The sequence below is a fragment of the Dipodomys ordii genome, unplaced genomic scaffold (genome assembly GCF_000151885.1).
Source record: "Dipodomys ordii isolate 6190 unplaced genomic scaffold, Dord_2.0 Scaffold1, whole genome shotgun sequence".
Taxonomy (NCBI): Eukaryota; Metazoa; Chordata; class Mammalia; order Rodentia; family Heteromyidae; genus Dipodomys; species Dipodomys ordii.
In genome coordinates this window covers 60,855,920-60,871,598 of record NW_012267217.1, presented here as the reverse complement: position 1 = coordinate 60,871,598, position 15,679 = coordinate 60,855,920, and the positions used below count along the sequence as shown (strand labels likewise).

General features: G+C 41.3%; 1 protein-coding gene across 1 annotated transcript in view; it reads left to right on the top strand.

The window, feature by feature from the left end:
• The window catches only part of Pid1 (phosphotyrosine interaction domain containing 1), a 234,870-nt gene that overhangs the window by 105,621 nt on the left and 113,570 nt on the right, over positions 1-15,679 (top strand). The window contains exon 2 of the mRNA XM_013025826.1: positions 9,885-10,028. Coding sequence (XP_012881280.1) covers positions 9,885-10,028 — 144 coding nt within the window. The remainder of the gene's footprint in view (positions 1-9,884; positions 10,029-15,679) is intronic.

Here is a 15,679-nt window from a genome sequence, read left to right as displayed (position 1 = left end):
CTGGGAAGACATAAAGTGGCTCTTACGAAAGCTACTGGTAGTTCTGGAAGGCAGAACTTTCCCTGGGGACAGAAGGAGCTCATGGTCCATGGCAGAGTCAAGTCTCAGGTCACCAGGGGCCATGGTAACAAAAAGAGCTAATTGTTTTCTTGAGGGAATGCAGGTTACATCTAAGACCTCTGATTTTTCAATAGAAGTAGAAATGCAGACTTTAATTATATATGCATGTGCATATAAAAGAACCTATAGGCTTAAATATCTGCAGACGGATAGCTTTCTGTCTATGTTTAGTAAGACTTTTCAACTGCTCACAAATGAAAAAACAGAGAAATAAATTCTTACACATAGAAAAAGTTTAGAAGATAACAGAAACTACTACAGTTTGCTTGTTTCTTGTTACTGATCTGAACTACACATACTTACACATTCACACATTACAGTAGCATGCACATATACCATAGTCTCCTTTCTCTCTCTCTCTCTCTGTGTGTGTGTGTGTGTGTGTGTGTGTCTGCTGGGTAGTGGGACTTGAACTCAGGGCCTAGGTGCAGTCCCTTAGCTTTTCCCCTCAAGGTTGGCACTACCACTTGAACGTTTTTTGGTGATTAATTGAAGAGAAGAGTCCCATGGACTTTCCTGTCCAGACTGCCTTTGAGCTGTAATCCTCAGATTTCAGCTTCCTGAGTAGATAAAATTGCAGACATGAGCTACCAGTACCTTGCCTAGAAGACTCTTCTTATTTGTAGTTTCATATTCCATAGTCAGTGACCCATACTCCATAGGAGTCAAAAACTACTACATTAGAAGCTTCATAAACTTTAAAGTGCACTGCTTTCTGTGTTGAACTCTGGGGCTTCCTGTTCTGTCCAACCCAGACCCTGAAACATTTCCTGATGCTGTGCATACCAACCGCCCATCAGTCACTTGGTAGATGTCCCTGCCATCAGCTCACCTGTGACAGTACTGCTGTGTTCTTATTTATAGCAGTGGTCTCACAGCACAAGAGCAATGATGTGAGCATACAGATGTGTCCAACCATACGGTGCTTCCATTATGCGAAAGTGGGAAAGTAGAGGAAGGCGATACTTTCCAAGGAGATACTTTTGAGAGAGGATGTTGTTTTAATTATTAACTATTATTTTTAAATCTCTTAACATGCCTCGTTTGTAAACTTTGCAGGCATATACGTATAAGAAAAAAACATTCTATATACAAGATACAGAACTCTGTTCAGTTTCAAGCATCTGTCAGGCAGGATGGCATACAGGAGACCGCTATGACTAAGGAGGAGCGTCTCTCTCTCTCTCTCTCTGCATATGTACACATATGTGTGTATCATATGTTTTTTACAGAATCATATTTATAACATTTATTTGCTTATTTATTGTTTTTAAGATGGGAAAACATATTTAACATATGCGGAGATGCACACACTCACATAAACACCCTCACACACGTGCTTGAGAGACTGAAGCTTTTCCTTCCTTGGGAGTTTCTGTGTGCTTTCTGCTGGGTCATGGAGGTATTTTTGTGTTTCTCTCACATACTGTCTTGAGAGAATCTGTGATGTTGAGAAAGAAAAACAAAACCCTCTGTAAGCAAAACTACATGAATAAATTTGGATGTGTGAAGATGAATATTTTCAGATACTTTAATGAGAGCCATCTCTTTTATAGATATGAACATGTCTTTTGATTTATGAGAGATTAGGTGTAGGGCTGGTAAAAATGGAACTTGAACTTTTTTGAGTAAGACAGTTAGCTAGAATGATCTGTAGTAAGAAGATAGACATTTCAAAAATGTATGTAGTTCTCTCTTTTCCTAAAACATTAGGTTGATAAGCTACCCTGAAACTTCATTAAAAAATTAAATGATTCAATTTGGGAAGTTAACCGACTCTGATTTATTTTTTAAAAGGACAACAAATAGATAAAACCTTTCACATTAGAAATATTTAAATAAAAGCAAAATGTAAATGAGTAGAAATTTATTTCATTCACTCACATAATTATAATTACTGATACACAAATTATTTGTTTTATCTCTTATCATTCATTTTTGTATGCAAATCATTTGCTATTTATTCGACAACATTTATTTGACTTCTCTGCTGTTTCTTATTATGAAATGTTGGAGCAGACATTTACAAGCTGAAATCTGAGAGCTCGCATTAAAAAGAAAAGTATCTATTATAAAGTGCGCAAAGAGAATACCAGCATTATTTTCCTTCTTATGCTTGGAGCCTGACTATGACTTATCCAAAATAAGTAAGAAGTATCAGAAAACCACAAGTGAGTGTCATTAATTCTTACTCTCACAGCAAAAAAAAAGCATGATTATGAGCAGAATGTCAAAGTTTTACTAATTTTTGTGGTTTGCACAAATTACAATTTGGGGCACTAGTGTTTCCTATTATTCTGCTTTGCTCGCTAGTTCCACCCTTCTCTTCTGAAGGACATTCACAGTATTTTTGAAGCTTGATTAGAGTATTAGTGAATCAGTAACAATTGACCACTCTAATCAGCTTTCCCAGTGTAAGTGTGCACAAAAGATTAAAATCTTAATGCCTTCCTTCTAGAATTAAGTGACGATAGTCTTCTAATCACCTTATACAAAGGGGATACAGGATTTACCTTCCAGAGACTCTTCATATTTTGGATACAGAATCAGTAGAAAGGTGAGATAGACCCAATTTGAATTGGTAAAATATGTAAATCCCTGCCTGCTAAACTGTCAGAGATTAATGTCTGAATGCGAGTGGGAAGCAGAGCCAACTGTAAAATTATACAGGGCAAGCCGGTTACCCCATCCACATAATGGGGCTTGATTCAGTGCCTCTGTTTTAGGATCACACATAAAGCACCACATGCAGAAAGCAGAGCTCTGTCTAATTTGTCCAGGGCAGTGCCCTAATTTCCTACAACATTATTCACTTCCCTTTAAGAATGAATAACACATTTTAAAAAATGAACAGGGTACATCGTTCACTTGGGAGCAGTGGCTTTTCCAAGCTCCTCTAGTGGGTTTCTCTTTGCTGCTTAGATTAGGTTTTTTTTTTTTAATTCTAATTATCTTTCTTATATCTGTGCAATCCTCCTCCCCAGAAACCCTCAAGAAGATATAATTTTTGAGGTGACAGAGCCCCATATTTAAAGTTGACATATTTGAGAATACTAGAGCCCAGGAAGTACAAAGCTGAGGGTCACTTCTGTGTCTCTACCATAAGACCACTTATCCCCAAATTGAGTGTCGTTACAGGGCATTTTGTGGCCATCTTTTGAGACCTGGGCTCCAGATAGTTTTGGCAGAAGCTCTGATGGCTTTTTCGTAGACCTGGCTTTCCTGAGAATGGTGCCACCAACTTTAGATTGCCAGTTGAATACCTTGTCATTAAGGCTTATATTGTGCAAATAAATGCAAGATTTACTTATTCAAAAAATAATGCCTCTGGGGGCTGGGAAGGTGGCTCAGTGGTAGAGCGCTTGCCTTGCATGCCTGGGGCCCTGGGTTCGATTCCTCAGCACCACATAAGCAAAAAGAAAAAAATGCCAGAAGTGGCGCTGTGGCTTAAGTGGTAGAGCGCTAGCCTTGAGCTGAAGAGCTGAGGGACAGCGCCCAGGCCCAGAGTTCAGGCCCCATGACCGGACCCCCCAAATAAAAAATGCCTCTATGCATTTCTATTGTTTAAATTAATGAATGCCTCTTGCAAGTGTCCTGGTGTCTCCATTTTGTTTTGATAGATGATTTGTTTTGATGGACTCTTTTTGTTGTTGGTGGTGGTTGTGGGGCTTGAACTCTGGGCCTGGGCGCTGTCCCTCAGCTCTTCAGCTCAAGGCGAGGGCTCTATCACTTAAGCCACAGCACCACTTCCGGTTTTCTAGTGGTTTATTGGAGATAAGAGTCTCATGGACTTTCCTGCCCAGGCTGGCTTTGAACTGCGATCCTCAGATCTCAGCCTCCTGAGTAGCTAGGATTACAGACATGAGCCACCAGTGCCCAACTTGATGGACTCTTTAATCACAAGGATCAGGCATCTCACTCAAGCTCACTTGAACATAAAAGAGAGTGAATCAGTTCATGTTCTAAGTGTGCTCATAGATGGATCCACCTGAGACACAGCCGGATACAGGAGTTCAGGCTGTGTGTCTCTGCCTCTAGCTTTTCTAATATCCATGTGGCCTCAGTCTTAGACTGACTTTGAAGAGCAACAAAATCAGCAGCAACTCAAAATTCACATCTCCCTAGACCAACAACCGTGTATCTTGGTTTCCCATAAGAATCTGGCTAATATTGAGTTTCCAGTGCACCAGTGCTTTTGGACAGGGACTTGTGGTGCTCAGATGGTCAGTCAGCATGATGGTGGTGTTAGGATCAGGGAACAATAACAAATCAGTTAAATAGAAAGCTGATTTGCCATTAAAAGATGCACCGTAGATTCAACAATTTATACAGAAGTCTCTTTACCTAGAAGTCTCTCCCTTTTCTCTTGGAGAGTGAGTGTTTAACTCATGCCCAGCTGGCTGGAGAAGGCCAGTATCTGAAGAGCTAGGGGATTGAGGATGCACAAGACACTAGGGTGCGATTGGAGTTTAAGCGCCATCATGTTCTTCTCACTCAGAATTTTATTTTAACTGTTTGTTTGTTGCTTTGATGTGGTAGTTCTGCTAAATAATCTAAGGATGTATATGAGTATCTGTTGGCAACTTCTAGTCTCTCTGAAAGCTGTGATGGAGTCACCAGCCCTGGGATCTGTCTTGTGACATGAACAACGAGGGCAAGAAAACAGTCTGACACCTTGCTGGCATTGTGCTCACGCCACCGTCCTGAGAAGGGGGTCCCTTTAAGAGTCATTTTCAGGAGCTCTTTGTGTGGCCAGTCGGACAGCCTGTGTTTGCTGTTCATTTCCTGGTGTCATGGTAGAAGGGAGGCACAGCATCACGTCCCCACTTGTTACCTCGCGTCTGCCGCTGCTCTCCCCGTTAACTCCTCATCTTTTGGCCTGCAGAGGCAAAGCAACGTCAGAGCTCACTCTCAGCAAGCCAGGTTGTTCTCTCTAGACTACTCCCACTACTTTCCAGCCTCAAACTCCACGACCTCCACAAACTAGGAATTGGCATCAAGATAGGAACTCCCAGGTTAATGAGAAGACTTTCTCATTCATTGCCTCTCTCGGTCCCTCCCTTGTTTCTTCCTTTTTGTTTTTGTTTTTCGTCCGTCATGGGACTTGAACTCTGGGCCTGGGCACTGTCCCTGAGCTCTTCAGCTCAAGGCTAGCACTGCCACTTGAGCCACAACATCACTTCTGGTTTTCTGGTGACTAGTTGGAGATAAAAGCCTCAGGGACTTTCCTGCCTGGGCTGGCTTTGAACCACAATCCTCAGATCTAAGCCTCCTGAATCGTTAGGATTACAGACATGAGCCACCAGCACCTGGCTGCTTTTTCTATTTCTTTACTTCCCTCTCTCCCTCCTTCCCTTCTATCCTCTTTTCCTCTCTGCTATTTTTACTTTTTTAATTTATACAAAACAATAATCTTGGAAATTTCTGAAAGGTAGCTGTATCTATCAAGTTTTAACCAGAGAGACAGTCAGAACTAGGAGATTATCTGTCTATCTATCTACCTATCTATCTATCTATTTATCTACCTACCTACCTACCTATCATCTATGTGTCTATCATCCATCTCTCTCTCTCTCTCTATATATATATAATATAATATATATATATATATTATATATATATATCCACAGTTCTTAAAGGAGTTGGCTTACGTAATTGTGGAAGCTGGCTAGATAAACTGCCTGAGAGAAGCTGTCTTTTCCTGCTATGGCCCAGTGGCTTTAGCTCCTGTTATTAATCTGCAAAGTCAATATCAGCAAGTACAGAAAGGAAAAGAGGAACTGCTTTGGGATAAGGAAGGATTTTTTTATTGTAAAGATACTGTACAGAGGGGTTACAGTTACACAAGTAAGGTAATAAGTGCATTTCTTTTGTGCATTGTTACACAAAGGGATAGTAGGGGAAAAACAAAGGAAGGATTTTTGAAACATAAGGTTGTTTCCAGATGTAAAGAAGATACACCTCAGAAGGCACACCTCAGGTTGTTCAAGAAATAGCAGAGGGGGTGGCTATGTTTTGAACTTCCTTGTATACTGTTAGTCTTATTTCAAAATCATTTAATGGACACCTTATGTAAATACATCTTACCCTATTCAAACCAGCCAATCAGGAGTAGATTATGAGTAGGAGCTCAACCAATCAGAGCAGAGAGGCAGGGCCTGCTGCATTGATAAACAGGGAGCAGCCTGCCTGCTCTGTGTGCTTGCAGGCCAGATTTCTAGTTGATGGCACACCCTTTTTCAGAAGTAAAATTTGCCTTGTGGAGACAGTTCTTTAGTTTCGTGTCTATGGCTATGACTCGGGTGATTCTTGGAGAGCATCTTTATAACATCTGGAGTTTGGAATTGTAAGGCAGCCAGTTACAGAGGATGGGCTGAGACTCTCAGAAATGGCCTGTCATGGCTCACAGAACAAATATACCCATCGGGAGGAAAGCCTGGGTTAATCTCTTGAGGTCATTGAACTGATTGAATCAATGTTATCTAGATGATCTAGATTTTTTTCTCTTACCTCAACTCAACTAATTATGGAGTTTACCCATCTCTGCAAAATACCTTCATAGCAACTCTGAGGGTAGTGTTGATTGAATAATTGGGCACTGTGGCTTGGGTATTTTGGCACACAAAACTGGCATCAGAGTGGTAAGTTGGTGCGCAACCCCTCACTTCAAGGATCTGTGAAATTCAGGCTTTGTCCTGCTACAAATTCCAAAGCCTGTATAACTATTAAAGTGAGATGGATAGACTCTTTGAATAACGGATCTTTGTAAATCATACTTAGGTTAATGTAATTATATATATATATATATATATATATATATATATATATACACACACACACACACACACACACACACACACATAAATTATGTATTTCTTCCAGTTCTGTGTTTGTTTTATCAACCATGACAGATCCAGAAAGAACAACTGGAGATAGTGAGCAGACAGAACCTTTAAACCTTAAGTAGACGCTGTTGTCTCACACTTATAATCCTAGTTACTCAGGAGGCAGAGATGATGGTTCAAGCCAGCCTGGGCAGAAAAATCCATGAGAATCTTATCATCAGGTGGCAAACAAAAATCCACAAGTGGAGCTGTGTCTCATTTGGTAGAGTGCCAGCCTTGATTTTAAAAGCTAAGGGAGCACTCATTGGCTGTGAGTTCAAGCCCTAGTACAGTACATACACACACACACACATACACACACACACACACACACACATGCACATGCACACATACACAAGCAAGTGTACAAACCTTGATTTAGAGATTTTATTTTTAGTTTATTATTGTTTTGTTACATTATTTTCCGTACCATCTACAAATATACCTCAAACCTCTGCTGTGGTTTGTGAGGCACAGGTTTAAGGTCCTGGGAGATTTCATGGAATGAAACAACTTCTGCTTCCCTCATTCTTATAATCCAGTGGAAGATACACTAGGATAAATGACATGACAACCTAAATTGACAGCAGCGACAAGTAGTAGAAAGTGACATGGGTAAGGGAGCGGGGAAGAGGCAGAGTTGACAATAAGGTGTAGCAAAAAATGAAGTATCAGTGTCTCCCATTCAAAAACAGAAAAACAATGCTGCTGAATTTGCTAAAGTATAAAACCTTTTCCCTTTTAACACAAATCTCTTTCTGGAAAATGCATATAGTGTTTTATTATTTGCTATTTAATGGTACTCTAAGTTAAAACTTAATGAAAATTTGGACTCTTGGCATGAGTTTGCCATTCATCTTTTTACAGTGTGGTGCTCACGTTCAATGCCAAGGGAGCTTATGGAATTTGTACTCCTTGGTTCAGAGAGTATTTTGATTTTATCACGCAGTCAACATGTGTCTGTAGCTGACCTGCTGTATTTATTTTACTTCTTATACTGGAGCCTCTTCCTTCACCTTTGGCTCTCTGTTGAACAAGGTTGGACTTGAAGGAGAAAGAACTGAGGCAGCTTGGCGTTTGCTTTCCTTCTCTGCCATTAGTTTCCATGCAGGCAAGCAACATGAATGGGAAAAGGTAGGCGAGGCTTCCTTGATCAATCATGTTTCTCAGAACATGATGCAATTGTTTATTCATATAAAACAAGTTCTGATTCCAAAGCATGTCCTCTTGGAGCTTTCTGCAGCCCTCATCACTCATGTATGGGCTTAACTGAAGACCTTTTTTTTTGGTGCCAATCCTGGGGCTTGAACTCAGGGCCTCAGTGCTGTCCTTGAGCTTGTTCTTTTTTTCTCAAGGCTAGTTCTTTACCACTTGAATCACAACTCCACTTTTGGCTTCTTGGTGGTTAATTAGAGATAAGAGTCTCACAGACTATCCTGTCCAGGTTGACTTCAAACTGTGAACCTCAGATCTGGGCCTTCTGAGTAGCCACCTGCCCATGGTCAACTGAGTACCTTCACTTACCCTGACTCTTGCTTAATTGCTACATGTCATGGGCCTATCAGGATTCTGTCCTGGGACATCACTGTTGCCAATGGGTGTCAAGGATTGGGGAAGCACGGTTGTAAATATCTCCTCTACTCACACACGTGCTGCATTCTGTCATTCAATTTCATTTTCAAGCTACAACTTCAAAGATAAAGTACTACAGTTTCAAGATGGCAACACTAAAGCCAAGTGCTCTAAAGTGAGCCTGCAGCCCTTGTGAGTGTGGAGCTCACCTGAGATAACACAGGTTGTATGTTCATGAAGCCTGTGTGTGCGTGTGTGTGTGTGTGGGGTGTTCTTTTAAATACTACTGATGAAAAATGACATCTGATCAGTATCTTCAGTAAGTGGAGCAGCAAGGCTGTAGTAACAGGAGTGGCATGTTCATAGGTCCCAAGGTATCTGGCTTATTGTCAAAAGAGTAAGGAGGATACTAGATGGTGGGATCCACAAATGAGAGATCAAGGACTGGGACATGAACTCAGAGAGGTAATGGGTTCTTGGTTTACTCATGGCCTCAAACAACAAGGAAAGGACTTCTGTGATGAGATGTCTGTGATGAGATGGAACACAAGAGATTGTTCACTCAGAGCTACACTGTGGACAAAAAAAGTTTGAAGGATCCCTCTGGCTTCTGAGAGACAATGGTTTGTACAGAGTTAGGGTCAGAAGTGATCAGACAATAGAGTAAGCAAAGACACAGCCTTGGTCTTGGTAGCATGAATAGCAATCATTAAATGTAACTAGATTTGAAGCATTATTATTTTTTACAATTAGTGCCATTAAAAGTTGCATATAGAATGATTCTTTAGGATTTTGGCCTGAGAAAACAGAATAATATGATCGAGTGAGAGGTAGTGAAATTCCCAAGCTTCTCCAGCTAGAGCAGGAAAGAACTGGGGAAGGCTGAGACCAGAAGCCCGGAGTGGGAATTTCTCAACCATTCTTTTTCTTCTATGGTATCTCTGGACTTCCTGCACAATACCTTCTACACATCCCTTTCTAGCCCTGCTTACTGGTGTAGTGGAATACATCTCCAGGAATTCGCCTGTGGCACCTTGGAAAAGTTTAGGCCCAAAGGTCCTGAGTGTTCTACCGCGAACTTACATGTTCATGGTTGGTCTCTGTTTGGGGGTTAGATGTCTGCCTCAGTTATGTTTTGATATGTTTGTCATTTTGATAGAATCGTACCCTCTGCATTTAGTAACATCTCTTGGCCTCGATTACTAAAACACTGCCAATATGCTAAGGATTTTGCTAAAGTTCGATGTACGCTTGCATCATGGCCCAGTCTAGTGTTTTTTAACTCAGTGTTCTTTTTCTGTGTTTTAGCACTTTCAGACCATGCTGAAGTCTAAATTGAATGTCCTCACACTGAAAAAAGAACCTCTCCCCGCAGTCATCTTCCACGAGCCAGAGGCCATAGAGCTATGCACCACCACATCGCTGAAGATGAGGACCCACAGCGGATGCAAGGTACGGGGCACATGGCCAGACTCAAGAATGTGGGCCTGTCCTCAAGAGTACGGGGCACATGGCCAGACTCAAGAATGTGGGCCTGTCCTCAAGAGTACGGGGCACATGGCCAGACTCAAGAATGTGGGCCTGTCCTCAAGAGTCTTTGCTTCACAAGGCTGTTCATTTTTAAGGATGCAGATATAAAACAGACAACCAAATAAGCTCATTGAGTGATAGCAGTATGAATTCATATCTAAATGATATAACACTCTTGTCATTTGGGGGAGGACACGTTAACCACACAGATTTTAGTATGTGTGAATAGAATAGTATATTTGCTGCATTTTCAATAGCTGTATTGAACTGGATTTGCATTTCATAGGGAAAATTTTATCCATAGTGAGAAGCCCTCCCTTGCAATCTAAATAAAGCCTACCTTATGGAAGACAAACAAACAAAAAAATGAAACTATACCAGCAGCCCCTAAAGTGGTTTAACAATTAATTGTCCTTTGGGGACAATTTTGCATATTTGCTTTGTTTCCACTTTCAAGAATCCTTCTAATATTCATGCCTCAGTATCTAAAAAAAAAAAAAGGCATTTTTCATTCATGCAAACTACAATGCTGACATGGAGACAAAACTGGAAACAAAATGTATGTTTGGGTATGCTATTGGATTCTTTTTTCTATGCTATTCTTAGTCTTTATTTTGTTGTGGTTTTTTTTTTTCCTTGAGTTGGTGGATAGAGGAGGTTTAGAGTTAATAGAATATGTTTTATGTATATTCCATCAGAAATTTTTGAATAGAAGAAAAGATAATAAGGGGGAAAAGGGAAAAGCACATTTATTTGCATATGGATTTCTTTTAAAACCGTGTGGATCCATTCCTTTCCCTACTGCTTATTGTCAGGGAACAGTCCTTGCATAGCTGTGGTCAGGTTGGATCTCCAGCAATTTGGGGTGACAGTGGTTATGCTTAAAACCTCACACATTCATTCATCCTGCAGATGCTGACTGAAAGTTCACTCTGTGCCACATGCAGGGGCTAGGGCCAAGACTGGGAAAGACCCAGTTGTGGAATTCTACTGCTACTTTAGAAACAGCGGAGGAGGAAATGCAGGTAGTAAGCCCTAATTGGTGAGGAAACCTACTCCCTCCTTCCTTCCTTCTTTCCTTCTTTCCTTCCTTCCTTCCTTCCTTCCTTCCTTCCTTCCTTCCTTCCTTCCTTCCTTCCTTCTTTCCTTCCTTCCTTCCTTTTCTCTCTTTCTCTATTTCTGCCTCTTTCTCTATTTCTGTCTCTTTCTTTCTCTTCCTTCCTTCCTTCCTCATTACATTAGAAAGTGATATGAGATGGAATGTATTGAACACCCTTCGGAAGATTTCCTAACGTCATTCTGAATTCTCTTCCTATCAGAGATGATGTCTCAACCCAAGATGAAGTCGGTAGGGACAAGAATAAGGAGAATTTAGTTCGATCAAATCTGTAGGTGTGCTTTAAATGAGAAGGAGATAAATAAATAGCCACAGCACAGAGCAAAAAACTTAGCAGTATAAAGATGAGTTTGTGTGTGTGTGTGTTGGGAGAGGACAAACAGAACAATAGAGACAGAGCTAGAGACAGAGAGATGAACAGATATAGAGAAACAGAGATAAGAGACAGAGACAGAGAGACAGATATAGAAAGAGACATACACAGAGTGATAGATATAGAGACAGAGAGGAAAAGAGACTGAGAGATAAATATTTGGTAGTGGAATGAAAACCATCATTTTTCTGACAAGGAATTTAGAGTTCAAGATTCATGGACTTTTTCCCCCTATGTATTGCTTTAAGTTGTGTTCCTTTATCTTGCTTATAAAAGGACATTGACAAAAACAGAGAATAGGAGCCCAGGAGGGGATGCCAGAGGAGGCACCAGTGTGTGTGTGTGTGTGTGTGTGTGTGTGTGTGTGTGTGTGGTCCAGCTAGACAAAGGGACATCAGCAGTGATTTCAGCTGGATACAGGAAAGGCTTCTGCATTCAAGGTGAAAACCACATTTCACTGGGCTATAAAAATTTATGAACTCTCCATCCCTAGAAATTGTGAAGAGGAGGTTCCAGGCATGGATAATTGTTATCCTGGAGTCTGGGATCTGAGCCAACACCACTTGAGGTCCTTTCTCACATTATCATCTGATCTGAAGGAAGAAAACCCTCATCGTGTGGGTCTCCAAACTGTATATTACCAACCTGATGCCTTTAAATTTTAACTACAGATGGACTGGAATTACTCTCCTCCATTTTCAAGGACAGTATCATGCCTGTGTTCAAAATCGTAGTCCTTTGTTTTAAAGAAATGGTTAGATTTTGGAAGCTTGGCATTTCTGTTTCAAATTACCATACCGTCCCCAATCCATCCTCTCTCCAACCCCCAATCATCTTCAAGAACAAAGTCCAGTGTTTCCCCTCTGATCCTTGCCAGTGAGAAACTTAGCTCACAAGATACCAGCTGCAGAAGGGATTCCCGTGTGAAGAATGAACACAATGTATGCCTGGTCCAGCTGCCAGGCCTGGGATTTGGGACCCTCCAGCTTTATACAGAATATATTCTCCTTATTTTTCTTTTTTCTCCCTCTAATAGTTCTTAGGTTGCTTGCATAACTTTGAGGTTGGGGAAGGAAAGAGGCAGGAAGAAGAGAAGGAAAGGGGAGTGGAAAATGGGCTTTGGTTAGTACCACAGAGACCCTCGCTCATCTCAGATTTCTCATTTCCCTCTGATCTGTATTCTCAGTGGGTCCTAGCGGGATAGACTTGCCAAGCTATTCATGTTTTGGGCAGCTGGGTCTTTGTGAATTCTCCTCTATTGCTGCCACTTTTTTTTTTCTTCCTGGAGTGCAGTTATTTAACCGTACCAACCACTGCATCCTAGTAGCTCTCATGTTGGAGCTGTTTTGACTCCGAGGAGCTGGGTACAATTTTTCTGCAGTGAAGATGACTTGTCACATCTCTCTCATGCCTAGTTCTGTCCACAGAGCTGGGTGGCCTCATTGCAACAGCAAACATTTCTGGAATTAATACTCACTGAAGATTTACCCTGAGTGTGGCGGTCATGAAGAAAGGGATCAAAGCGGGTGCAATGTACAGCCAAGTAGGAGGAATAAGATGAGTGCCCAAATAAATAAGTCACAACCACTTCTAAAACGTGGGTGTGTATCAGCATATCTGCGGGCAGGCAAGTTCCTGGCACATTAGTTCTGGTACTCAGCTCCATGGTGGAGAATAGTAGCATGCGCTTTAAAATGCACAGTGTAAGTTTTGTTGAGGTGGACTGTGTTTAGAGCTTGAAGACACGAACCATAGTTTTGTGTGATAAGAGTTATATTACATGTGATCTAAAAGGACACATACCCTGGGAGGTGGAGGGTGGGGTGGAAATGGTGTGAAGGCTTATGGGCAGGGGGTGGGGGTGGGGATCAAAATGGATTTGCCACCATAGAGAGGACACAGTCTTTGAAGGAAGAACTAGACGGGTGCCTGGTGCATCTCACCACATCCTTTAGGGGTGCTGTCCGGTTTTACATCAACTCACTTCCGAGTTTATAGTCCAGAGTTCCCAGACCCTCCTAAAATAATGCTAATGATCAATGATAATGAAATTGCTAATACAGAAATAATGATGCTGGGGCATAGATGTTTGTTAATACATGACACACTTTTTATTTATGTATTTATTTATTATTATTGGTGCTAATTCTGGGCCTTGAACTCAGGGCCTCAGTACTGTTCCTGAGGGACATTGCTAGTGTTCTTCCACTTGAGCCACAGCTCCATTTCCAGCTTTTTTGGTGGTTAATTGGAGATGAGTCTTACAGGCTTTCCTGGCTGGACTGGCTTCAAACAAGGATCCTTAGATCTGGGCCTCATGTGTAGCTAGGATTATAGGAGTGAGCCACGCACACCTAGACAGGAAACACTTTGAATACATTTGGTTTCACGGTGTAGAACTCCTTCCTCGTGACAACTCAATGGTTTAATAACCATAGGCAGATCCATAGTGCAGATGAGCCAGCTGAAGCATGGCAGAATTTCTTAGCCTGTTTTATGTCACTCAGTGAGTAATTGACCCTTCGTAGTCTGAATTTGAACTTGTGGTCACTTTCATTAGATTGCAACATCTTTCCCCAACAATGGAGACACCGCACTATGCTCAAGAGAGAGAGAGAGAGAGAGAGAGAGAGAGAGAGAGAGAGAGTCTCCAATTCTCAATGTTAATGGCATACTTCTAAAAGTTTTCATTACCTCTCTGTAATGCCATTACCTGGGAACAAGCCTTCAACATGAGCTTTTTGGGGGAAACACTGAATTCCAACCCACAGAGGCAGAGCACGTCTACTACTTTCCTTTCTGTGTGTGACTTGTTTCAATTCACCAAATTCCTCTTGTTCCATCCATTTGCTGCAAAGAATAAGATAGAATATTTCTGTGGCAGAACAATATTTCATTACATGCATATATCACATATTTTCCATTCATCCACTGATGAGCATCTAAGCTGATTCTATGTCTTAGCTATTGTGAATATTGGAGCAACATATATGGTGTGCAGGTAGGTATCTTCTTACATACTGTCATTATTTTCTTTAGATATATGGCCAGAAATAGCAAACTGTACCATATAGTAGATCTTGAGGAACTTCTTTACTATTCTGTGTAATGGCTATATGATTCACATTTCTTTTTGTGGTTGTTGTTGTTGTTGGTTGTGGGGCTTGAACTCTGGGCCTGGGCGTTGTCCCTAAGCTCTTCAGCTCAAGGCTATATGATTCACATTTCGGTCAACAGTGTCTGAGTTTCCATTTCTCCATACCCTCACCAGAATTTGTTACCCTGTGGTGTCGACTAATATTTCCCTGACAGCTAATGCAATAGAACATTGCTTCATAAATATGTTAGGCCATTTAAATTTCTTCTTTTGAGAAATGTCTATTCATAGCCTCTGCCCACATCTAATTGGATTACTTTTTGTCACTGGGTTTTTTAAGTTTCTCATATATTCGGGATGTTAATCCTTTGTTAGATGAATAGTTTTGCAATTTTTTTTTGCCCAATGTTCAGATTATTTCCTCACTCTGCCAATAATTCCCCTTGCTGTGCAGAAGACCTCAGAAGCTTAGGAAACAAAGCCAGACAGAGACAGATAGGATTAGCAAATCCACATTTTCATCCAGAGGCCCGAGGCTCAAAGACATACCCTAATTGCAAGTAGAATTTCATTTATTCTTACAAAAATCAAGAAGTATGGGACACAATCAAGGGGACACACACACACACACACACACACACACACACACAGACACCCCATGCACACAGTGCCTGTTGAGTTCCTCTGTGGTCATGTGAGTGTTGTACAAAACACATTCCACAGAGGCCACGCCCAGTTTCGTGGTGCTGATAAGAGTGCTTACAGCCCTGGGGATCATTCCAGCTCACTTCTCTAGTTTGCCAGGGTGAGTTAACACTCAGTTAATGCTTGTTGAGTCTGGGGTCACCCTCTCCATGGGAGCAGCGGAGCCATGGAATCTCTGGGAACCCTTGAAACTGTCCAGGTATTTATTTCCAGGTGTCCCACAGTGCCCCTCTCTCACTTGACTATCAATGATCATTTTACTCCCATGAGTAAGTTTGGAT